This window comes from Papio anubis, chromosome 19 (genome assembly GCF_008728515.1).
Source record: "Papio anubis isolate 15944 chromosome 19, Panubis1.0, whole genome shotgun sequence".
In the NCBI taxonomy this organism is placed as follows: Eukaryota; Metazoa; Chordata; class Mammalia; order Primates; family Cercopithecidae; genus Papio; species Papio anubis.
The window spans coordinates 3,988,724-4,014,522 of NC_044994.1; the positions used below are offsets into that span (position 1 = coordinate 3,988,724).

Genomic DNA, 25,799 nt, shown 5'->3' on the forward strand with positions numbered 1-25,799 from the left:
GGGCGAGTGGTCTCACCGAAGGCCTCACTCTCCCTAGCCCTCCCCATCCTTTACACAGACTGCTTCTTAATCCTAAATCAGCTGCAGGAAACAAAGGAGCACCACCAACAGCCTTTTGTTTCTTTCTCTTTTTTTTTTTTTTTTGAGATGGTGGCTCCCTCTGTCACCCAGGCTGGAGTGCAGTGGCCAGATCTTGGCTCACTGCAACCTCCACTCCCAAGGTTCAAGTGATTCTCCTGCCTCAGCCTCCCCAGTAGCTGGGAAACGCCACCGCGCCCTAATTTTTGTATTTTTAGTGGAGACAGGATTTCACCACGTTGGCCAGGCTGGTCTCAAACTCTGACATCATGTGATGTGCTGGCCTTGGCCTCCCAAAGTGTTGGGATTATAGGCGTGTAATCCCACCATGCCCGGCCCACCAACAGCCTTCTTTTTTTTTTAAGACAGGGTCTTACTCTGTCACCCAGGCTGGAGTACAGTGGAGCAATCCTGGCTCACTGCCACCTCCGCCACCCGGGTTCAAGCGATTCTCCTGCCTTAGCCTCCCGAGTAGCTGGGATTACAGGTGCGCACCACCACGCCCAGCTAATTTTTGTATTTTTAGCAGAGATGGGGTTTCACCATTTTGGCCAGGCTGGTCTCTAACTCCTGGCCTCAAGTGAGCCGCCTGCCTGGGCCTCCCAAAAGCGCTGGGATTACAGGCCTGAGCCACCGCCCGCGGCGGAGCCTTCTAATTATGAAAGATAGGCAGCTTTCCTTTAAAAAAATCCAAGATGGCTCTACATCTAGCAATCTGAAATGCTGTAGTCTATTAAGGGAAAAAGCAAGTCACAGAAAAATAACAGGATTCCATTTACAGTTTTAAAAAATTATATATCTGTGTGTATACATAGTTTAAAAAAAAAAAAAACGAAATCATGCCATCAACCTAAAGAGGAAACTCAGAGAGACAGACTCGGAAACAAATGAGCTCATTTGGGACTATGCAAGGGATTGCAATCTGTGGAAGCGTGTGCCATGATGGCTCATAAAGTTTAAAAGACAAAGAGAAGTCCACGCACGCTGCTTTGAAACAAGACTGTCAGGCCACAGAAGCTCGCTGCAGGAGCTGTCGTCTGTTTGTTGGTGGAGGCGATCACTGCCAGGTCACTATTCCGTGCTGGTGGCGGATCTGGAATACGGCAGCCTCCACAAGTCCTTGCAACCAGTCCTGATGTGGGTCTACGTGCAGGAACGTCTTGAGATGGGTCCCCTGGCGAGCATGTGGGTGTGAGGGCTTTTCATGGCCTCCCTGCAACTCCATTTTGCTAGAGTTTAGAGTTTGACCCAAGTGACCCCGTTTTGGCACCAGCAACTTTCATAACACACCCCACCCCTCCTACTTTTTTGTTTGTTTGTTTGTTTTTTTTTTTTTTTGACAGAGTCTCACTCCATTGCCCAGGCTGGAGTCCAGTGGTGCAATCTAGGCTCCCTGCAACCTCTGCCTCTGGGGTTCAAACGAGCCTCCTGCCTCAGCCTCCCGAGTAGCTGGGATTACAGGCTCCTGACACGACGCCAGGCTAATTTTTGTATTTTTCGCAGAGACGGAGGTTTCGCCATTTTGGCCAGGCTGGTCTCCAACCCCTGACCTCAGTGATCCGCCTGCCTCAGCCTCCCAAAGTGCTGTGATTACAGGTGTGGGCCACCGCGCCCGGCCTGTAACCCCTTTTTAAGGGCAGCTTCTTCCCACCCCTAAGGCAGGTCTGGGCCCATCTCACTGTCCTCTGCTGGGGAACGCTGCTCTGCGCTGGGCCCTCCCTGTTTCCGGAGAGTGGGGCTGCCCCTTTGCCGTGCAGGCCTGGCTGAGGCTGGGCCCGCTTCCTCCTGACAGCTGCAGCCCCCGGGGCTCCCCAGACAAAGGCAGTTACACAAAGACACAAAGGAAGGCTTAGAAGAGTCCACGTCCTTGCTAACTCAGAACAGCTCCTGAGCTGCAAAAGATAGGTCCTAAAGCTGGAGCTGTTCCCTGGGAGGGAGGCCTCTGTGTGCCGTCGCCTCTGTCTGAGCTACTCACATCCTCCTCACTGTCCCCAAAGCTACCTGCCTGCAGCCTCTCTGCTTGCCGTCCGGCCGCCAGCCACTAGGCTGCACCTCCCCCTCTACAGACTCATGCTTGGATTTCCCGCTCTGCCTGAGGTATCTATGGGACCCCTTCAGTTTGTAAAACTAGGCCTCCTTTTCCACTCTAGAAATTCTCCAGCATAAAATCTGTGCTCTTGGGGAATGAGAAGGAGAGGTCTTCCTAGGAGTGCAGGGGTGGGGTGGAGCCGAGCTGGGGCGGGAGGTCTTCCATCTGTTGAATCTATAAATACTCTGAGAGACGTCTGGGAGGGGAAGGAGATGGAAAGAAGGTGTGATGAAGGGGCTTTCACTGTTTGCTCCATGTATTTCTGCCTTGCTGCATTTTTTTTTTACAATCAGCATGAATTCATGCTTTACTTGTGTAATGATAAAAGGGAAAGAGATGCCTGGCTTGCTGAAATGAGTCGTGGGCTTATGTATACATTTTCACTTGCCTTCTGCTTTTCATGGACCAGGGATCGTCTCTGAAGTGAGGCCACCGGAGGAAGTTATGCAGGACGATGTCAAGGGAGCTGCAGCAGGCCAAGGGTGTTCTCCAGCTTGGTGATGTTTGTGCCCTAGATGATGAAGTTCAGAGGCAGTTTGTCTTCAGAAGCACTTCATATAAATACATTGTATTAGTCCGCTCTTGCATTGTTATAAAGAACTACCTGAGACTGGGTAATTTATAGAGAAAAGAGGTTTAACTGGCTCATGGTTCTGCAGGCTGTACAGGAGGCAGGGCTGGGGAGGCCTCAGGAAACTTAAAATCATGCTGGAAGGTGAAGGGGAAACAAGCATGCATTACATGATTGGAGCAGGAGGAAGAAAGAGAAGCGGGAGGTGCTACACACTTTTAACCAACCAGATCTCGAGAGAACTCACTAGCAAGGGGGAAGTCCACTCCCATGATCCAATCACCTCCCACCAGGCCCACCCTCCAACATTGGGTATTATAATTAGGCCGCAGTGGCTCCCGCCTGTAATCCCAACACTCTGGAAGCCCGAGGTGGGTGGATCGCTTGAGGTCAGGAGTTCAAGACCAGCCTGGCCAACATGGTGAAACCCCGTCTCCACTAAAAATACAAAAATTAGCCAGGCATGGTGGCACATGCCTGTAGTCCCAGCTACTTGGGAGGCTGAGGCAGGAGAATTGCTTGAACCAGGGAGGCAGAGGTTGCAGTAAGCTGAGATCGCCCCACTGCACTCCAGCCTGGGTGACAGAGCAAGGCTCCATCTTAAGAAAAAAAAAAAAAAAGAATTAGACATGAGATTTAGGCGGGGACACAAATCCAAACCATAGCATACATATATAAGGAAAGCACCCAGATCAACTTAGTCTTACCGGCTGTGAAATTCTATAAAGCTCAACAGTGATAAAAAGTATCTGCTCACAATTGAAATCTGGCTAACAGAGGCAAAGGAGTTTATAACTGATATGAGACCAACTCATATCACAAATGAAAACATCTTTGTATATGGAACTTTTTTTTTTTTGAGACAGAGTCTTGCACTGTCACCCGGGCTGGAGTGCAATGGCATGATCTCGGCTTACTGCAACCTCCACCTCCCTGGTTCAAGCAATTCTCCTGCCTCAGCCTCCCGAGTAGCTGGGATTACAGGTGCTCCCCCACCACACCCAGCTAATTTTTTGTATTTTTAGTAGAGATGGGGTTTCACTATTTTGACCAGGCTGATCTCAAACTCCTGACCTTGTGATCCACCTGCCTCAGCCTCCCAAAGTTCTGAGATTACAGGTGTGAGCCACCATGCCCAGCCAGAATTTTTTAATTAAAAAAAAAAAATTATAGGCTTGGTGCAGTGGCTCATGCCTGTAATTCCACCACTTTGGGAGGCTGAGGCAGGAGGATTGCTTAAGGTCAGGAATTGGAGATTAGCCTAGGCAACACAGCAAGACCTAATCTCTTCAAGAAAATGGAGAATTAGCCAGGCGTGGTAGCACATGCCTGTAGTCCCAGCTACTCAGGAGGCTGAGTTGGGAGGCTGGCTTGAGCTCAGGAGTTTGAAGCTAAAGTGAGCTATGATTGTGCCATTGCACTCCAGCCTGGGCAACAGAGAGAGACTCTATCTCAGAAAAAAAAAAAAAAAAAAAGGAAGAAAGAAAGAAAAAAAATAAAGAAAGAAGCAAAGAAAGAAAAAGAAAGGAAAGAAAGAAAAAAGCAAACAAAAATACTTTCATTATATGACTGAAATGTTGAAAGAGAGTCAGTTTTCTAAATAAATAATTCATATAATTCATTGGGAGGCCACTAGAGTGAGGAGGCTCCAGCACCCTGGCTTCCTAGTAAGCAAACAAAACCCATCTCAGTGTCAATGGTTGTATTCTAGGCCAATCGGAACTAACTTCTAACTAGGGACTTTGACTGGATGGATTTCTTTGCCTTGCTTCTGCATTCATGTTGTAAAAACCACAGTGTCCTTCTGGTGGTGCCTCAAGCTACTTGAGGTCTGGTGCTGCCCAGTCCATGAATCTGTCTGCTCAAGAAACTCTTTAAAATTTTAATGTGCCTTAGTTTGTATTGTAACAGAGTAATATGGATTAAGGAAAAGAAACCTTATAAAATAGGTGATTAGTGAAATGTTGGATATGAAGCAGAGATGATCACCCTTGCTGCTGAAACCATTAGCTATGTAAAAGTATGCATAGCACATTTTTTTTTTTTTTGAGATGGAGTCTCGCTCTGTCACCCTGGCTGGAGTGCAGTGGCGTAATCTCGGCTCACTGCAAGCTCCACCTCCCGGGTTCACGCCATTCTCCTGCCTCAGCCTCCGGAGTAGCTAGGACTACAGGCTGCCACCACCATGCCCAGCTAATTTTTTTTTTTTTTTTTGTATTTTTAGTAGAGACGGGGTTTCACCGTGTTCATAGCACATTTCAAAATTAATTACTGCTTGTTAATACAGGTTATCACTTATCCAAAATGCTAGAGAGCAGAAGTGTATGGAATTTTGGAAATTTTTGGATTTTGAAATGTTTGCACATGCATAATGATATAGATATTGGGGATGCAGTATCTAAACACAAACCTTATTTCTGCTTCACATACAGCTTATACACATAGACTGAAGATAATTTTATACGCTATTTTAAAATGATGTTGTGCATGAAATGAAGTTTTATTTTATTACCCTTTGTGGGCATGCTTGCCTGGGGGAATCTGGGAATAAGTGAACATATCTATTGCAGCTGAGGGGCTGGGAAGGTCTTTTTCCCCTTGGGGCCACTGAATAAACTGGTTTGTGTGCCTGTGTTTCACTGAGACCCTTCACATGAGATCAGGTGTGGAATTTTCCACTTGTGGCATTAGGTCGGCGCTCTAAAAGTTTCAGATTTTGGAGCATTTCCAATTTCAGATTTTCAGATTAGGGAGGCTCAACCTGGAGAGCAACATTTGAAAAAAAAAAAAAGAAAAGTGTTCCTTAAGGAGTGTGAACCTAGAAAGTACATATTGTACCTGCGCTTGATAGTTTAGTGAAATCAAATGCAGAGAAAATCACTAATCTCCTTGTAAATAAAACCAGTTAATTTTTTAAAAAATGCCTAAAGTTGTGATTTGCAAATATGGACACTTTCATTATTTTATCAGACTTTGTCCAAAAAAGTGAGTATCTGTGTATATGGTACTTACATGGGCAGAGTTAAGACAACCGAGATCTGAGTCAGTTTGCCTTTTTAAAAATGTCCTAGTCATTATAGTTTCATACCTTGATACAAGTGACCTTTCTAATAGTGGCTCATGAGCAGTTAAGTTATAATAGCAACAGTCAAATTCTCTGGGCTAGGAATGTAAAATGAATCCAATATGTTGAGGTGGAAGCTTCTAAAAAAGAGCAATCTGCTGTCCTCCAGTTGTTCGCCATCTTGTCAGTCATCCTCGTTTGCTCAAAGTACCCACATTGTTCTGCATTCCTGAGTTTTTGGATGTTCCAGGGACCGGTCGTTATTTAGAGCAATGTTCTAGTGTTCGTCATGCAAATGTGGTTTTGCTTTAAACATGAATTCAATGTGTTTGCCGCTTCGCAGATGCCTTGATTGTTCATCATACAAACCTAGCTCTGAGGACCTCATGAATTGTGAAATGGGTAATGCTTTTAAAACAAAGGAGCTTGTTATTTTGTTCTCCTACTTTGAACATTATTTTTTTGGCATTTGCCAATGTCCAAGTAATTTCCCAGCTGTTGAATGGAGTTCTATTTCTTAACCCACAAATTTGCAACTTGAAACGATGCTTGACTCAAGGGCTTCTGAAACTAACACAGTTTGAGATTGGCATTGCATAATAATCATTTGCCCTACATATTTGGTACCAGGTTTTGGATATTTTTGGCTACCTCTGACAACCAGAGTAATTGTTCTGTGTATGTCTTTCATTTGGCACATGAAAAGGTACAGATCCTGCCTGGAGACATGTGGAATCTTTTTGAGGGAGTGAAATATTCCCAGAGCACTAACAGTCAGAGGCTTACTGAATTCAAGCCATGGCATTCCAACCCATGCAACTGTGCATGGGCCAAGAGTGTGGCCCGGCACACCGAGCTTTGACTGCCCGCCCGATGCAAACAGCTCTCCACTGCTTCATTCTCTGGTGCACGTAGTTCATCGCCTCAAACACAATTCTCTGGTGTTAACAACACACTGGTACTAGTGATGTTAGATTCAAAAATAACTAGCAGACAATTAACGTGTCCAGGCAATCTTGCATCATGGGGAGTGGTAGGACTGGCTGAGCTTTGTGTCGATGTGTGATTCATGCTGTCATGGCACGATCTGTATTTTTGCATATTTCCCTTCAAAAAAAATCTGACAAATCCCATTCCAAAAAGAGACTCTTACTCCCCTGGCTGAGGATCACTGCTTTAGGAAGCAACAGGGAAATCTAGAAGCATCTGAAGGGGAGAGAAGAAAGGAGGAGGAGGCCCCAAATGTGAGTTTCCTGCTTTCTCAAGCGAGTGAAATTCTGACGGACATGGTCTTCCAACAGAAAATCATTATTAGGTTCAAACCCACTGTTTTAAAATAAACATTACTAAATGCTTTGCCATATAAATGCTGGTAAACACATAAATGTCTCATTAGAATCCTGCTAAACTTCCTTCAAGGGAAACAGAATCAATATTTAGCAGCTGGCAAATTGCCAAAAATTCCTATTCATTTCCCCTTGAGAGAACATGCCTTTCAGAGCCCTTATCCCACCATCAGAGAAGCCTCTGATACAGGCGGTGCCCAGGATACCACCAGATAGGCCAGTGACGCAGCCTTCTGTGAGGAAGCACGTCAGTCGGTCCACCTGGCTGCTCTTTCCATCTCTCTCAAGCCTTCTGTCCTCCGTCTCAGCCATGTGAACAGGGCGTTCTGGAGTAAACACACAGCAAACCACCACAAGCCGGGGAGGCTGCGCACCCACCCTCGTCTGCCTCTTTGCGATTTTAAGAGGTTGTTGTCTGTTGGGCCTCCGTCTCCTTGTCTGTCAAGCGAGGAGTTGATGAGCAGTGCCTCTCAGTCTCATACACTGAGGAACTCCAGTGGCAGAAGTGAGTTTCACCCAACTCAAGGGTCTAGGGATGAGGCCCAGATAGCCTTGCCAACAGTGGGAATGTTTCTTTCAAGACTTACATTTTTAGTTTTAGAATTTATGAGAATCTAACATTCTATTCTGTAACATACCTGTGTTTACTTAAATATTAAAATAATGTCTTGCCAAGTGGGGTGGCTCACACCTGTAATCCCGACACTTTGGGAGGCCGAAGCAGGAGGATCGCTTGAGTCCAGGAGTTCAAGACCAGCTTGAGGCACATAGTGAGACCTCATCTCTGCAAAAAGTTTTAAAAAATTAGTAGAGTGTGGTGGCACACACCTGTAGCCCTAGCTACTTGGGAGTCTAAGGTGGGAGGATCACTTGAACTCAGGAGTCTGAGGCTGCAATGCACTATGATTACCCCACTGTACTCCAGCCTGGATGACAGAGTGAGACCTTGTCTTAAAAATAAAATAAAATAAAATAAAATAAAATAAAATAAGTCTTAAATCACTTCCCATGAAATAAAGGTAAAACGCTACATTCTTCTTGTACCTTTGAGAACTGCCTAGCTTCTTCCCATGAGCCTGGGTACACGTACCTCAGTTTAAGTAGCATGACTTGGGTCTGGGACACCAGCAAGATGCTTCCCGTAGTGTCACACTGTGACAGGTGGGCTTGGCTGAATGCTGGCCCCACAAAGTTGTCCAGATCCTAATCTCCTATGAATATGACCTTGTGTAGAAAAGGGACTTGGCAGATGTCATTAAATTCAGTGTCTTGAGATGGGGAGATCAGCCTGGATTAGCTGTATGGACCCTATGTAATCACCAAGGCCCTTCTAAGAGGGACACAGAGGAGTCAGGGTTGGAGGAGCAGGAAACAGAGACTGGAGTGATGCACTTTGAAGGCCAAGGAAGGGGCTATGCGCCAAGGAATGTGACAGCTACTGGAAGCAGGAAAAGGCAGAGAACAGATTTTCCCGTCAGCACCTCCAGGAAGAACCTGCCCTACTGACACCTTGACCTTAGTCCAGTGAGACTGACTTCAGACTTCTGGGCCTCCTGGACTGTTAGATTATAAGCTTGTGCTTTTTTAAGCCATCAGGTTTGTGATGCTGATTTGCTACAGCAGAAACAGGAAATGAATACAAATGATATAAAAACCCAGCTTATTTCAGCAGTTTTTCCCAGTGCCAGAAATCCTTATTCATAGATTCATTTTTTTTTTTCGCATTGCTAAGTAAATCAGAACAGTAGCTGCTTTTGTTCGGGCATGCAGGTATACAAGACCATTTTCTCCCTCAGAGGACACACTGCTGGGTGCATGTTTGAAGCCTACTCTCCTGTTAATGGAGTGACATCTTACACTTTTTCTCTAAAGGAAGAGTCCATGAGACAAAAGGAGTACACAAACAATGGTCCCTACTCAGTCAATACACCCAGGCAGCGCTGGCCCGGAGGGTCTGTCTTGGCTCAGACTTAGTCAAGGAAGAACAGAAGATCCCCACGTGATATCTGCCAGAAGTCTCTCCCAGTCTTAACCGGCTTTGTCACTCTGCAGGAGTTAAGCGGCCAACTTCCGACTCCAGTCTCACCTCCAGTTTCTCACACTAATTTCTCTTGCAAGAATTTGACTGATTAATCCTAGGGAACTTTTCATTTTCATTATCGTGACACAGTTTCCTTCCTTCCTCCCTCCCTCCCTCCCTCCCTCCCTTCCTCCCTCCCTCCCTCCCTTCCTTCCTCCCTCCCTCCCTCCCTTCCTTCCTTCTTTTCTTTCTTTCCTTTTTTCTTTCTTTTTGTTTTGAGATGGAGTCTCTGTCGCCCAGGCAGGAGCGCAGTGGCACAATCTCGGCTCACTGCAATCTCCACTTCCTGGGTTCAAGTGATTCTCCTGCCTCAGCCTCCCAAGTAGCTGGGGGAATACAGGCACCCACCACCATGCCCAGCTAATTTTTTGTACTTTTAATAGAGACAGGGCTTCACCATGTTAGCCAGGATGGTCTCAATTTCCTGACCTTGTGATTTGCCTACCTCAGCCTCCCAAAGTGCTGGGATTACAGGCGTGAGCCACTGTGCCTAGCCTATGGTGACACAATTTTCAAGCAAAAGGTGAAATCAAGCAAATGTTTGCAGTTTATGACTAATCATTTTAACTGTACTTTTAAACAAATTAAATGTTTATTATTTAAATTTTTCACTATGAAACATTTCAAACATATTCCAAAATAGACAGAGTGGTATAAGGAACCCCCATGCACCCATGACCCAGCTTCAACAATGATCAATACGTGGCTGATCCTGTCTCCTCCACCCATATTCCTTCATTGAAGCATGTGAAAGCAAGTCCCAGACATTATATCATTTCCTAAGTAAAGAGTTAAGTGATTATTTCAAAGAATAGGTAATACGAACAGAAAGTACAAAATTCACAAGGTGGAAAGGAAAGTAAAAAGTAAGTCTTGCTGCTTCCTTTTCCTCCTCTGCAGATGCATGACCAGTTTCTAACCAGTTCTTTTAACGAGGCACCTCTTTGTTCCAAACAAAGGAAATTTCTCCTGAGAAATCAGCATCTGAATTGACAGACTGAGCTATTGCTTTTGTGAGAATGTGATTGATTGGATTAGACACCAAGCACATTGTAGAGCAATTCATATTTGTGAGTTAATTGATCCAGAGCTACCTAAAGATGGGTGTTACTCAAAACTCAGTTTTTAAAGCTTTACTTTGCACCACTCTTATCTGGGCCATGCATAGAATGTCAGAACAGAAAGGGATCTTAGCACCAATCTAGACAAGATCTGAGAGGCAAGAGGATTGAGGCCAGGGAGGTCAAGGTGGTGGCAGGGACAGGATTAGAACTTCCTCCATCCAGTGCCCTGTCCACCATGTTTGCTAAATTCTTGCAACAGCCTGTCCACATGGGATCACACTTGCCCATCAGATGCATTATCATTACCTGTAATCGAGGGCAGATGCTGCATCTTCTTAAATTTGCCCTTGGAGAAGGAGTCCTTATGGTGCTTGACAGAGCAGCCAATAGTGTTTTACATGCCAGAGCTGGCCATAGAAAATTCTTCCCAGGACTCAAGACATTCTTGAACAGACCCACTTCATAAGATGTTGCCAAGATGCCACAATGGACTTGTCAGGCCTCTGAGCCCAAGCTAAGCCATCATAACCCCTGTAACCTGCACATATACATTCAGATGGCCTAGAGCAACTGAAGAACCACAAAAGATGACATTCCACTATTGTGATTTGTTCCTGCCCCATCCCAACTAATCAATCGACCTTGTGACTTCCCCCCGCCACTCCCGCTGACAATGAGTCTCATGATCTCCCCATTCTGCACCTTGTGACCCCCGCCCCTGCCCTCAAGAGATAACCACCTTTAACTGTAATCTTCCATTACCTACCCAAATCCTATAAAACTGCCCCACCCCATCTCCCTTTGCTGACTCTCTTTTCAAGCTCAGCCCACTTGCCCCCAAGTGAAATAAACAACCTGTTGCTCACACAAAGCCTGTTGGTGGACTCTCTTCATAAGGACATTTGGTGCCAAACACCTGGGACAGGAGGACTCCTTTGAGAGACTGGTCCCCTGTCCTTGCCCTCACTCTGTGAGGAGATCCACCTATGACCTTGGGTCCTCAGACCAACCAGCCCAATGAACATCTCACCAATTTCAAATCAGGGAAGCAGTCTTTTCACTGTCTTCCCCAGCCTCTCTTGCTATATTTCAATCTCCCAGTCCTTCCAATTCCAGTTTTTTTTTTCCTCTCTAGTAGAGACAAAAGAGACACATTTTATCTGTGGACCCAAAACTCTGGCACCAGTCATGGATTCGGGAAGACAGTCTTCCCTTGGTGTTTAATCACTGCAGGGATGCCTGCCTGATTATTCACCCACATTTCAGAGGTGTCTGATCACCGCGGGGATGCCTGCCTTGATCCTTGACATTGGTGGCAAGTACCACCTTCCCTTTGTGGCAAGTACCACCTCCCCTGGGTGGCAAGTACCACCCCCTCTCTCCATGTCTCTATACTCTCTTTTTTCTAAATTTACCCTTTTACTATGGGCAACCTTCTGCCCTCCAGTCCTCCTTCTCTTCCTTAGTCTGTGTTCTAAAAATCTAAAAAAATTAAAACCTCTTCAACTGTCACCTGACCTAAAACCTAAGCATCTTATTTTCTTCTGCAACACCACTTGGCCCCAATACAAACTCGACAATGGTTCCAAATAGCAAGAAAATGGCACTTTTGATTTCCCCATCCTACAAGATCTAGATAATTTTGTCGAAAAATGGGCAAATGGTCTGAGGTGCCTAACGTCCAGTCATTCTTTTACACATTTGTCTCTCCCTAGTCTCTGTTTCCAGTGTGACTCATCTCAAATCTTTCATCTTTCTCTCCTGTCTGTTCCTTCAGTCTCCACCCCAAGCTCTGAGTCCTTTGAATCCTCCTTTTCTACGAACCCATCTGACCTCTCCCCTCTTCCCCTGGCTGCTCCTCGCCAGGCCGAGCCAGGTCCCAATTCTTCCTCAGCCTCTGCTCGCCCACCCTATAATCCTCCTATCACCTCCCCTCCTCACACCCGGTCTGGCTTACAGTTTTGTTCTGCAACTAGCCCTCCCCTACCTGCCCAACAATTTCCTCTTAGAGAGGTGGCTGGAGCTGAAGGCATAGTCAAGGTTAATGCTCCTTTTTCTTTAGCTGACCTCTCCCAAATCAGTTAGCGTTTAGGCTCTTTTTCATCAAATATAAAAACCCAGCCCAGTTCATGGCCCGTTTGGCAACAACCCTTAGATGCTTTACTGCCCTAGACCCAGAGGTGCCAGAAGGCTGTCTTATTCTCAATATGCATTTTATTACCCAATCCTCTCCTGACATTAGAGAAAGCTCCAAAAATTAGATTCCGGCGCTCAAAACCCACAACAAGACTTAATTAACCTCGCTTTCAAGCTGTATATAATAAAGAGGAGGCAGCCAAGTGGCAACATATTTCTGAGTTGCAGTTACTTGCCTCAGCTGTGAGAGAAACCCCAGCCACATCTCCAGCACACAAGAACTTCAAAACACCTGAACCACAGTGGCCAGGCATTCCTCCAGGACCTCCTCCCCCAGGATCTTGCTTCAAGTGCCAGAAATCTGGCCACTGGGCCAAGGAATGCCCGCAGCCCAGGATTCCTCCTAAGCCATGTCCCATCTGTGTGGGATCCCACTGGAAATTGGTCCTGCCTGGCAGCCACTCCCAGAGCCCCTAGAGCTCTGGCCCAAGGCTCTCTGACTGACTCCTTCCCAGATCTGCTTGGCTTAGCAGCTGAAGACTGACACTGTCCGATCGCCTTGGAGGCCACCTAGATCATCACGGATGCCAAGCTTCAGGTAACTCTCACAGTGAAGGGTAAGTCCCTTTTTAATCAATACAGGGGGTACCCACTCCACATTACCTTCTTTTCAAGGGCCTGTTTCCCTTGCCCCCATAACTGTTGTGGGTATTGATGGCCAGCCTTCTAAGCCTCTTAAAACTCCCAAACTTTGGTGCCAACTTGGACAACATTCTTTTATGTACTCCTTTTTAGTTATCCCCACCTCCTATTAGGTCAAGATGTTTTAACAAAATTATCTGCTATCCTGACTATTCCTGGACTACAGCCGCATCTCATTGCTGCCCTTCTCCCCAACCCAAGCCTCCTTTGCATCTTCCTCTTGTATCCCCCAACCTATCCAACATGTATGGGACACCTCTACTCCCTCCCTGGCAACCAATCACACACCCATTACTATCCCATTAAAACCTAATCACCCTTACCCCACTCAATGCCAGTATCCCATCCCACAGCAGGCTTTAAGAGGACTAAAGCCTGTTATCACCTGCCTGCTAAAGCATGGGCTTCCAAAGCCTATAAACTGTCCTTACAATTCCCCCATTTTACCTATCCAAAAACCAGACAAGTCTTACAGGTTAGTTCAGCATCTGTGCCTTATCAATCAAATTGTTTTGCCTATCCACCCTGTGGTGCCCAATCCGTACACTCTTTTATCCTCAATACCTTCCTCCACAACTCACTATTCCATTCTTGATCTTAAAGATGCTTTTTTCACTATTCCCCTGCACCCCTCGTCCCAGCCTCTCTTTGCTTTTACTTGGACTAACCCTGATACCCATCAGTCCTGGCAGCTTACCTGGGCTGTACTGCTGCAAGGCTTCAGGGACAGCCCTCATTACTTCAGTCAAGCTCTTTCTCATGATTTACTTTCTTTCTACCCCTCTGCTTCTCACCTTATTCAATATATTGATGACCTTCTACTTTGTAGTCTCTCCTTTGAATCTTCTCAACAAGACACCCTTCTGCTCCTTCAACATTTATTCTCCAAGGAATATCATGTATCCCCCTCCAAAGCTTAAATTTCTTCTCTATCCATTACCTAAACACACATACTCCCCCTGCCGATTGTGTCTGGCTGATCCTCAAACCCTAACCCCTTCTACAAAGCAACAACTCCTTTCCTTCCTGGGCATGGTTGGATATTTTCACCTTTGGATACCTGGTTTTGCCATCCTAACAAAACCATTATATAAACTCACAAAGGAAAACCAAGCTGACCCCAGAGATCCTAAATCCTTTCCCCACTCCTCTTTCTGTTCCTTAAAAGCAGCTCTAGAGACTGCTCCCATACTAGCTCTTCCTGACTCGTCCCAACCTTTTTCATTACACACAGCCAAAGTGCAGGGCTGTGCAGTCGGAATTCTTACACAAGGACCGGGACCACGTCCTGTAGCCTTTTTGTCCGAACAACTTGACTTTACTGTTTTAGGCTGGCCCTCATGTCTGTGTGCAGTGGCTGCTGCTGCTCTAGTACTTTTAGAGGCCCTCAAAATCACAAACTATGCTCAACTCACTCTCTACAGTTCTCGTAACTTTCAAAATCTATTTTCTTCCTCACACCTGAGGCATATACTTTCTGGCCCCCCACTCCCCACCCCCAGCTCCTTCAGTTGTACTCACTCTTTGTTGAGTCTCCCACAATTACCATTGTTCCTGGCCCGGACTTCAATCCAGCCTCCCGCATTATTCCTGATACCACACCTGACCTCCATGACTGTATCTCTCTGATCCACCTGACATTCACTCCATTTCCCCATATTTCCTTCTTTCCTGGTCCTCACCCTGATCACACTTGGTTTATTGATGGCAGTTCCACCAGGCCTAATCACTACTCACCAGCAAAGGCAGCCTATGTTATAGTATCTTCCACATCTATCATTGAGGCTACCGCTCTGCCCCACTCCATCACCTCTCAGCAAGCTGAACTCATTGTCTTAACTCGAGTCTCACTCTTACAAAAGGACTACGTGTCAATATTTATACTGACTCTAAATATGCCTTCATATCCTGCACCGCCATGCTGTTATATGGACTGAAAGAGGTTTCCTCACTATGCAAGGGTCCTCCATCATTAATACCTCTTTAATTAAAAACTCTTCTCAAGGCCACTTTACTTCCAAAGGAAGCTGGAGTCATTCACTGCAAAGGCCATCAAAGGGCCTCAGATCCCACTGCTCAAGGTAACATTTATGCTGATAAGACAGCTAAAGAAGCAGCCATTATTCCTATTTCTGTCCTCACGGCCAGTTTTTCTCCTTCCCATCAGTCACTCCTACTTACTCTCCCACTGAAGTTTCCATCTATCAATCCCTCCCTACTCAAGGCAAATAGTTCTTGGACCAAGGAAAATTCCTCCTTCCAGTCTCACAGGCTCATTCCATTCTATCGTCCTTTCATAACCCGTTCCATGTGGGTTACAAGCCACTAGCCCGCCTCTTAGAACCTCTCATTTCCTTTAAGACATTTGTCCTGCATTTCACTCCATCCTTGGCTACCTTCTCCTTGTTCTTCAGACTCTCCCTCCCAGCCCCTCTTCTTGTTTACTTATACCCAACCCCTGAATAACAATGAAAGGTTGCTTGTAGACACTATGCACTTTCTCATATACTTTAAAAATCAAACCTCCCCCTCTGCCCAGTTGCCCCATCAATCCCCATTACAACCTCTAACGACTGCTGCCCTCACTGGATCCCTGAGTCTTGGTGTAAGACATCTCTTTTGGTGCTCCCTCTCATCTTTTCACTTTACATTTCCAGTTTTGCCTTACACAAGGTCTCTTCCTCTGTGGCTCCTCCACCTACATGTGTCTACCTACTAATTGGACAGGCACATGTCACTAGTTTTCCTTACCCCCAAAAATCAATTTGCAAATGGGACCGAACAGCTTCTTGTTCCCCTCATGTCACCAACACTTCACTACTCTTTTGTTTTGTTTTGTTTTTATTAATATAAGAAGATAGGAATAGGCCTTGACTTACTGCTGAAAAAGGAGGACTATGCATATTTCTAAATGAAGAGTGTTGTTTTTACCTAAATCAATCTGGCCTGGTATAAAACAACATAAAAAAACTCGAGGATAGAGCCCAGAAGCTCGCCAACCAAGCAAATAATTACACTGAACTCCCTTGGGCACTCTCTAATTGGATGTCCTGAGTCCTCCCAATTCTTAGTCCTTTAATACCTGTTTTTCTCTTTCTTGTTAGATATGAGTTCTAAATTTCTTTTCAAAGAATTAATATATCAGTATGTTCAATTCTTTGCCTTCTACTTTTAAACTTAACTTCCTCATAAAGCAACCTTTTTTGATTACTACAAAACCACATCCAGGCCATCACCAATCATTCTATATGACAAATGCTCCTTGTAATAACCCCACAATGTCACCCCTTACCACAAAATCTTTCTTCAGTTTAATCTTTCCCACTCTAGGTTCCCACGCTGCCCCTAATTCCACTTGAAGCAGCCCTGAGAAACATCACCAATTATCTCTCCATACCACCCCCAAAAATTTTCACTGCCCCAACACTTCACCACTATTTTGTTTTCTTTTTCTTATTAATGTAAGAAGACAGGAATGTCAGGCCTCTGAGCCCAAGCTAAGCCATCATAACCCCTGTGATCTGCACATATACATCCAGATGGCCTGGAGCAACTGAAGAACCACAAAAGATGACATTCCACTATTTTGATTTGTTCCTGCCCCACCCCAACTAATCAATTTACCTTGTGACATTCCCCCCACCACCCCCACCCCCACCCCACACAATGAGTCTCATGATCTACCCACTCTTCACCTTGTGATCCCCGTCCCTGCCCTCAAGAGATAACCACCTTTCATTTTCCATTACCTACCCAAATCCCATAAAACTGCTCCACCCCTATCTCCCTTCGCTGACTCTCTTTTCGGGCTCAGCCCACTTGCACCCAAGTGAAATAAACAGCCTTGTTGCTCACACAAAGCCTGTTGGTGGACTCTTCACATGGACGCATGTGACAGGACTCTGCTCTAAGCTGCTCACTGGGGACAGGCTGCCTTCTACTCAGGAGGCATTTGTGCAGCGCTGCAGTTTATAAGGCGCCTTCACATCCAACAGTTCATGTGTTCCTCCTCCTTTAGGGTGAATATTTATAACCCTCATTGTGCATAAAATAAATGAGATTCAGGCATCCCAAGTGACCAGCCCAAGGACCTGCAGTCACTAGGAGCAGAGCTAGGACTTAAATGATGGTCTGGCCCCAAGCCCAGAGCTCCTCCTCACAGAATAACTGGTCAAGTATAAAACGGGCAAATGTCCCTATTTAATGTGAATATTTAAAATTGGACCACTCTTTTGGAAGCTCATAAGCACAGTATGTGTTTGTCCTGATACCAATTTTAATTTAGTAATTTTGGAAAGGGCATTTCAGGCAGAGGGGATAAGCTGGGTGTGTGTGGAGTTACAAGCAGTTTACATATCTGGAGCATGAAATGGGAGTCAGGCAGGGGTGGGAGAGAAGCTCAAGGGTGGCCGGGATCCAGGGGTTTGCATATCCTGAGAAGAGCTTGGATTTTACACGCTTGGGAGGAGATGAGAAGTGACTGAGGATTACTTTTAAGCGAGGAATAATATGACAATACTTGCATTTTACAAAGGTCACTGGGGTAACTGTGAGGACGATGGATGGAAAGTGCCAAGCACAGAGGCAGAAGGACCCGCTAGGTGGCTGTGCATGAGTCAGGGAGCCATGGGGAGAAAGTGGGGTATGAGGGAAGGGAGCGAAGGGAACCCTGGCCCAAGGTCTCTGCCTACTAGGGAGTCCACAGGAAAGACAGATTTATGTACATCTACACCTAATCTTACAGTGCTAATTAGCAGATGAAGCATTGCTTTCTGGTCTAATTTTTTTATTGAAAAAAAATGTTAAGAGATAATGAACACACAACAAAATGCACAGGTATTAAGTGTGCAGCCCAATGGATTTTGACAATTGTGTAACCTGTGTAACCACCAGGATGTGACACATTAAAGTGCTTTTGGCTGACAGCTAACTCCAGGTAGGGACACTACGAGAAGGGAACTTTTTCTTCTTCTTTTTTTTTTTTTTTTGCCATGTACCTAAGCCCCATCGCTATGGAACAATGCCAGCATTTCACCTTCAGATATCTTCATCTTCTCTGGTGTGACCCTGGAGAAATTATGAAAGAAGAAAGGGCAGGAATAAAGATGGACTGAACACCAGTGTGAACTGTATGCCAGTGGTTATGAGTACCGTGGCCATAACCTCCCAGCCTCATAGCCAGACAATGACATGGGAACAAATGGCTTCATTCTGTGGGTGGAGAAGGTGAGCCTCGGAGGTCATTTGTGTTGTCAGGCAAAGCCACAAAAGTGACTTACTGACCACCAAGAACGAACAGCTAGAGCTCAAACTACAATGGACATTTCTTAGAAACTCCTAATTCCAAATGTGTTCATTCCAGGCAAGGATGTTGGACATAGTGACAGAGTAGCATTGGCCACATCCAATGAGAACAGCCATCAGGACAGAGGCCAGCCCTGTGGCTGGAGCTTGGTCAGGTCAACAGAGGTCAGAGGGAGAGACCAGCACACAGTTCTCAGGAACACCACTGTGCTCTGGGAGGCTCAAGGGACAGACAGTGCCTCCACAAGAGGCCTGGATCCAGGACTCTTGAGGGCCTGGGGCTCCCCAAGTGAAGGTCCTTGGGTGCAAGACTGGGGTAACACTGATGCCCCTCTCGGCTGCAGCCGCCACTGAAACACGCTTTGGGAGCAGATGTTTGAAGCCACAGGAGTGTGATCTGTGCCACTGTAGGCATGATGTGTCAAAAATGTGTTTTGAAAGGCCCATGTTTCTTGAAAGCCCTGTGAGATGCTTCAGTAGAGATGCAGGGTCATCTTCACTTGAGTTATACCAAAGTGCTCAGAGTTTCTGTTTGTTTTTTTTATTTTGATGACAGATTTGCTATTTAAAAAATGACACAGAATGGCCGGGCACAGTGGCTCATGCCTGTAACCTCAGCACTTTGGGAGGCCAAGGCAGGCAGATCTCAAGGTCAGGAGTTCGAGACCAGCCTGGCCAACATGGCAAAACTCCGTCTCTACTAAAAATACAAAACTTAGCCAGGCGTGGTGGCAGGCACCTGTAGTCCCAGCTACAGGGGAGGCTGAGGCAGGAGAATCACTTGAACCTGGGAGGCAGAGGTTGCAGTGAGCTGACTACACCACTGCACTCCAGCCTGAGCAACAGAGCGAGATTCCATTAAAAAAAAAAAAAAAAGCCACAGAACAAATAAAACTGTGTTATGCTTCATGCTTTTTGGTGGTTCATTTCATGTTCTTTTGACAGTTCCAGTATGTTTCTGCTATTGAAAAATTGTGTTTGGCTCGCTGCTAGAACTCACCAAGGCCTGCTGGATGGGCAAGAAAAGCCCAGGGCAGGGGTCAGGTGGGCTCCCAGGAAGGCGGTGGACTTGAAGGTTTCATTAGACTCTGCAGCGGGTTTCTGTGCCGGATGACATTCTTTCAGTAAGGTTGGCAACAAATTGAACTTCACTGTGGTGATGATAGCTTTCCAGAGGTTTGGGTATCTTGCAAGGAAATCCTATAAAGTTCTAATAATACTATGAGAATGCTCACAATATATTGTCAAGTTAAAAAAAAAAGTAAGTTACAATATAGCATTGCAGTTAGATCCACTTTTGGAAGAAAGAGTATATAGTCACCTTTGTATACAGAAAAAAAAAAAAAAAAAAAAAGGCTAAGGATGGCCAGATGCAGTGGTTCACGCCTGTAATCCCAGCACTTTGGAAAGCCCAGGTGGGCAGATCACTTGAGGAGTGATCTGGAGAAGCTCAAGACCAGCCTGGGCAACATGGTGAAATCCTGTCTCTACAAAAAATACAAAAAATCACCTGTAGTCGCAGCTGCTTGTGAGGCTGAGGTGGGAGGATCACTTGAGTTCAAGGGGGTGGAGGTTACAATGAGTCGAGATTGCGCCACTGCCCTTCAGCCTGGGTGACAGAAAGACCCTGTCTCAAAAAAAAAAAAACAAAAGGGCTAGAGAAATATTATAGTACTTAAGGTTTTATGGCTGTAATGAACTAACAGAGACTCACTGAAATTCCTCAAGAATGGAGAGGCTCATTGAGGGAAAACACCTGCATAATGAGAAGGAAAAGCCACAAATAGTCAGGACTGAGGATTACTCTGGAATCGAGGCAGGTCTAGAGGCCTCAGAAGGAGCCTGTGTGATGGCTTTGCTCTGCCCTGTGGCTGACCAGCTCCCTCACCTCCTGTCTGGATTGTTTCTCTTGCTTGCAGCTTCTACTTAGATTTTCTTCCCTTCACAACTTTGGCCTGCACAGGACCTGGCAGGGCCACCTCGGCCCTCCCAGTGCAACTGGAATCTTTCAGCTGAGTTCCTGCTGCTGGTCTCGTCATTCTCCCAGGGGCTTCTGGTTCCAACACCCACAAGGGAATATCCATGGCCCACCTGTGTTTGTGCCCAGCCTCATGAGCAGCCCAGGCTATGGGCTCTCCTGGGACACCTGTGCTCCCAGCCCAATTAGCCAGGCAGTGTGAGTTACTCGGTCTTAGCCTGGCAGTGCTGGTGGCCTGGAAGCGGGGGTGGAGCACCTTAAAAGAAAGAGCTGGCAGTGTCCCCACCATGAGTAATAAAGATAAGAAACACAACGAAAGCCTGAATGGTAGAAGAGGATGCCGTTCCATGCTGGTGAACAGGGGTGCCCCACCTTGTACAGCCAGAGGTTGTCCATGCCTGGCCCAGAGCAGAGCCTGCCCCGCCTGCTAGGCCTGCCTGCTCACTGCTCCTGGTTCCCAGCAGAAATATCTGGATTTGCCAAATGATTAAATCATGGGTGGTTGTTTTTCAGTCCATCTTATAGCCCCTTATCATGGGGAGAATCAAGCATTAAATGAAAATAGTTTTCTCCTTTCCCCACCTTCAGTAGAAGTTTTTCTTTTTATTTGGAAATCAAAGAGAGGGCCAGGTGCAGTGGCTCATGCCTGTAATCCTAGCACTTTGGGAGGCCAAAGCGGGTGGATTGCCTGAGCTCAGGAGTTCAAGACCAGCCTAGGCAATAATGCAAACTCTGTCTCTAATAAAAATATAAAAAAATCAGCCAGGCATGGTAGCAGACACCGGTAATCCCAGCTGTTCAGGAGGTTGAGGCACTTGAATTGCTTGAACCTGGGAGGCAGAGGTTGCAGTGAGTCGAGATCATGCCACGGCAGTCCAGCTGCTTGGGCGACAGAGCGAGACTCTGTTTCTTTAAAAAAAAAAAAAAAAAGAGCATTCAAAGAGAGGACAAGGAGAGTCTCAGATAAAGGCAGGGACGTCAGGAGCTCCTTGGGGGTGCGAAGGGCCCTCCTTCACAGACACTCCTCCATCCGCCAGAGTAGGCAGCAGCTCTGCTGTCTGAATTTTGTCTTCAGAATGGCTGAACACCTGCACTGCTTGAATTTCATTCAAGATTCCTAGTCAGTCGGAATGTGTTCTTTTGAGAGGTCAGATTAGTTTCTGGAGCCTCAGAGCATGAACATGCCTGGCACCCTGCCACTGGCCCCAGGGGTGGCCGGCGTGGCGGTGCTCTGGGCGCTGTTAGAATGAGCTCTTTTGTCCTACAGTCTGTGCTTGTGTAGAATGGGTCCTCAGAGGAAATCTGGTGTGTCTGTTCAGTACAGTCACAAAAGGGAGACTTGTAAACACTCTGATAGACAAGTTCGCTTTAATAAATTAACAGTCACGTTTAGATGATTACATGGCTGAGGCTCCCTCCTCCTCATCCGGGGAGTGCTGGCCCTGGCGAACCTATCGGACTCTGTATAGCTGGCAACTGCAAGGAAATTCCAAGTCAGGAATGTAATGGAGGCCCTGTGATTGGGGGCAGGAGGCACGGGGGACAGAGGAAAGCCGTGCAGAGCAGCCGTTCCACACTTTAGAAACGTGGCAACAGATGAGAGCCGTTTGTTAGTGTGTTTTATGTGATTAAAATACACTCTTCAAAACTATTCTCATGTAATTTAAAAACCAAGGCTTCGAGTTCCTTGCTGGTATTCTTATTGGTTCTGACTAGTTTAAGGAAGCTGGAATGCAGCTGTTTGAATGCTATGAACTGAATTTGCACTCTTGAACTCCTCCATAAGGAAAAAGAAGGAAATTCCATGGTAGGAGAAGGCACAAACTATAGGATTATCTGTCCTGAAATTTTCCTGCACCAACCTAAGCCCCTCTGTGGAAACGATTTGGTAGAGTTTGAGAACTGAATCTGTCGTTGTCCATCCAGAATGTGATAGATCAGCAGCAGTGCGAGTTTCCAGTTAGGGTAACAGCGTTTTGTTCCCATAGCCTGCTAACATTTCCATTAGAAACTGTGAGTATCTAGACCTTCATATGAACCCATTTTCTGGGCACTGATAACAAAGGTGCTGCAAAATTGTGAGGACCTTTCTTTCAGAAGTCTCCTCCTCTTTTTTTTTTTTTCTGAGACAGTCTAACTCTGTCGTCCAGGCTGGAGTGCAGGACATGATCTCGACTCACTGCAACATCCACCTCTCAGGTTCAAGTGATTCTCAAGCCTCACCCTCCGGAGTAGCTGGGATTACAGGTCCCGGAGCCACCACGCCCCGCTAATTTTTGTATTTTTAGTAGAAACGGGGTTTTGCCATGTCGGCCAGGTTGGGCTCGAACTCCTGGCCTCAAGTCATCCATCTGCCTCAGCCTCCCAAAGTGCTGGCATTACAGGTGTAAGCCACTGTACCTGGCCAAGAAGTCTCTTTCTCTTTGAAGGGCCTCCCCAGCAGCATTAGGGGCCTCTCCTTCCAGCTCCTGTGGAACCCCTATCCTGGCCCTTCACACAGCTGTCCTGGTTTTCAATGCCATTCTCTTCCATTTAACCTGATTTTTTTTAAGAAAAAAGTTTCAAGATAAAAGTGTCTTTTTAGTTTAAACGTTTACTTTTTGAAAGGGTAGTACATTCTCATGGCTCAAAATTCAAAGCTACAGGCCAGATGCAGTGGCTCATGCCTATAATCCCAGCACTTCGGGAGGCCAAGGCGGGCGGATCACTTGAGGTCAGGGGTTTGAGACCAGCCTGGCCAACATGGTGAAATCCCGTCTCTACTAAAAATACAAAAATTATCTGGGCGCAGTGGCATGTGCCTGTAATCCCAGTTACTGGGGAGGATGAGGCAGGAGAATCACTTGAATCCAGGAGGTGGAGGCTGCAGTGAGCCAAGATTGCACCACTGCACGCCAGCTTGGGTGACAAAGCGAGACTCTATCTCAAAAAAAAAAAAAAAAAAAAAAAAATCAAAGCTACAAAAGGCTGCACAGTGCAAAGTCTCTTCCTACGCCTGTCTCTCAGCCCCCGTTTTCCCTCCCTCGAGGCAGCCAATGTTTTTATTTTCTTGTGAATTCTTCCAGGTATCTTACTTGCATACAAGCAAATATGCACACATTTTTTTCTCTTTTTCTTGTTTTAAACAAATGCCAGACTATATGTGTACATACTTCTGAAGCTTATATTTTTCTGTTAACAGTATTTCTTAGAGACAATTTCTATCAGTCCATCATATTCCATTATAAGAATGTATATAATTTTATTAGCTACCACGGTTGGACATTAGGTCCAAAATTTTGCCATGGCCGGGAGTGGTGTCTCATGCCTGTAACCTTAGTACTTTGGGAGGCCGACATGGGTGGATTACCTAAGGTCAGGCATTTGAGACCAGTCTGGCCAACGTGGTGAAACCCCGTCTCTACTAAAAATACAAAAAAATTTTAGCCAGGTGTGGTGGCGCATGCCTGTAATCCCAGGAGGCTGAGGCATGAGAATCGCTTGAACCCCGGAGGTGGAGGTTGCAGTGAGCCAAGATCATGCCACCGCACTCCAGCCTGAGTGACAAGAGCGAAACTCCATCTCAAAAAAAAAAAAAACAACGAAATTTTGCCATGACGATGCTGCAATGGATCATTTCTCACTGTGTAAGATGAATCTACAGGATCAGCTCCTAGACTTGAAACAGGTCAATGCATAAGTGCCAAGGCACCCCTCTCCCCACAGAGGCTGTGGAAAATTACATTCCCAAGAACGCTGGGACCGATTCCCACAACCTCCCCTAGGTCAGGCGTTATTTGATGATTGCCAATTTGACAGATGAGAAATGTTGATCATTGTCAGTTTGATAGATGAAAAATGGTATCTTCATCTTCTTATTTTGTGTCCCTATTCTAATTTGGAGTTCTCACATTTTGAGAAAAGTGGAGAATCTTCTTATGTGTTTAATGGCCATTGGCGTTTCCTGGTCTGTGACTAGTCTATTTTTATAAATCAGGTTGTTCTTTATTTTACTGACTTATCAAGAATATATTGTACAAGTTCTCATTTGTCATTTGCATTGTTTAGGGTGTTTTTCATTCCCAAATTAAAATTTTAGTTTTATAGTCAACTGTATCAATCTTCTCTAAGAGCCAATAAATGGTTTTAGATTTTTAAAAATTGTAATTCGAAAGGCCTTTCCTACATAGAGACTAAAAACATTTTCTCTTTTTTGGGTATTTTGTAGTTTAATTTTTTGCATTTCAATCTTTGATTGATACGAGATTTATGTTGGTACAAGGTGTGAGGTATGATTCCCGCTTTATTCTCTTCTAGGTGGTTACCCAGTCTTTCCCACATTTATGTAATTACATTTCCCACTTGAGTGCAGGACCACTTTTATCTTATACCTCATGTTTTATGCATTCAGAACTATTTCTAGACTTACCTCTACCATAAATATGGCTGTTCATATGAATTACTATAGCATTTATAACATGTTTTAATATCCCTCTCCTGATTTTAAATGCATTTTGTACGCGATTTATTATTAGTTGGTGTTCTTTTGGATGCAACAACAGAAATAGATTCTTAAGCAAGAAAACACATTTAATTGGAAGATTGGTGGGGGAAATCTAAGAATCAAATTGGGGAGGACAAACAGGAGCTCAGCTCCAGAGAATCTGTTGGTAGAACACTTCTCCAGAATGGTGTCATTAAGTGACTGGGCTCCTGGGTAACTGTCTTCAAGTTACACATTCTTGAGACAGAGATGAGCTGTTTTGGCTTAGGTCAAGTGAATGTCTTGATCCCAGCTGTGCTGGGATGCAGGGTTGTTACAGCATAGAAGAGGTCACTGAGAGGTCACAGTGAGAAGGAAGTTGCTCCAGCTAATGTCTACTACATACTTGGATTCTTGCCACCCTTCTCTGAATTTCTGACGCTGCTAATATATAATATGTTTATGTTGAAAAGTAAATGTTCAGATGTCCCTAGCATTTCAGCAGGCTAGATTGCTGGGGAAAGTTCCAGATAAAAAATAGTAAGAAATGCTGACAAAATATAACCAAATATATATATATATATATATATATATATATATATATGCATTTTTTTTTGTGTGTGTGTGTGTATATATACATATAGTCTTGCTCTATTGCCCAGGATGCAGTGCAGTGGCATCATCATAGCTCACTGCAGCCTCAAATACCTGGAATCAAGCAGTCCTCCCACCTTAGCCTCCTGAATAGCTAGGACTACAAGGCATGTGCAACCACACCTGGTTAATTTTACTTTTTCTAGAGATGGTGTCTCATTATGTTGTCCAGACTAGTCTTAAACTCATGGACTCAAGTGATCCTCATGCCTCACTCTCCAAAAGTGCTGGGACTATAGGCATGGCATGAGCCATCTCACCCAGCCCCAAA

The 25,799-nt window shown here is 45.5% G+C and overlaps 1 protein-coding gene across 3 annotated transcripts in view; it reads right to left on the bottom strand.

The window, feature by feature from the left end:
* The window catches only part of TWSG1 (twisted gastrulation BMP signaling modulator 1), a 113,639-nt gene that overhangs the window by 11,033 nt on the left and 76,807 nt on the right, over window positions 1-25,799 (bottom strand). The window contains exon 5 of one of the 3 annotated variants that reach the window (XM_021929944.2): window positions 1,631-2,678. The exons of 1 other annotated variant lie outside the window; for it this stretch is intronic. In XM_021929944.2, coding sequence (XP_021785636.1) covers window positions 2,566-2,678 — 113 coding nt within the window. In that variant the 3' untranslated portion in view covers window positions 1,631-2,565. Of the gene's footprint in view, window positions 1-1,630; window positions 2,679-25,799 lie in introns of those variants that run through there. One more of the 3 variants, XM_017951532.3, reaches the window with a different exon arrangement.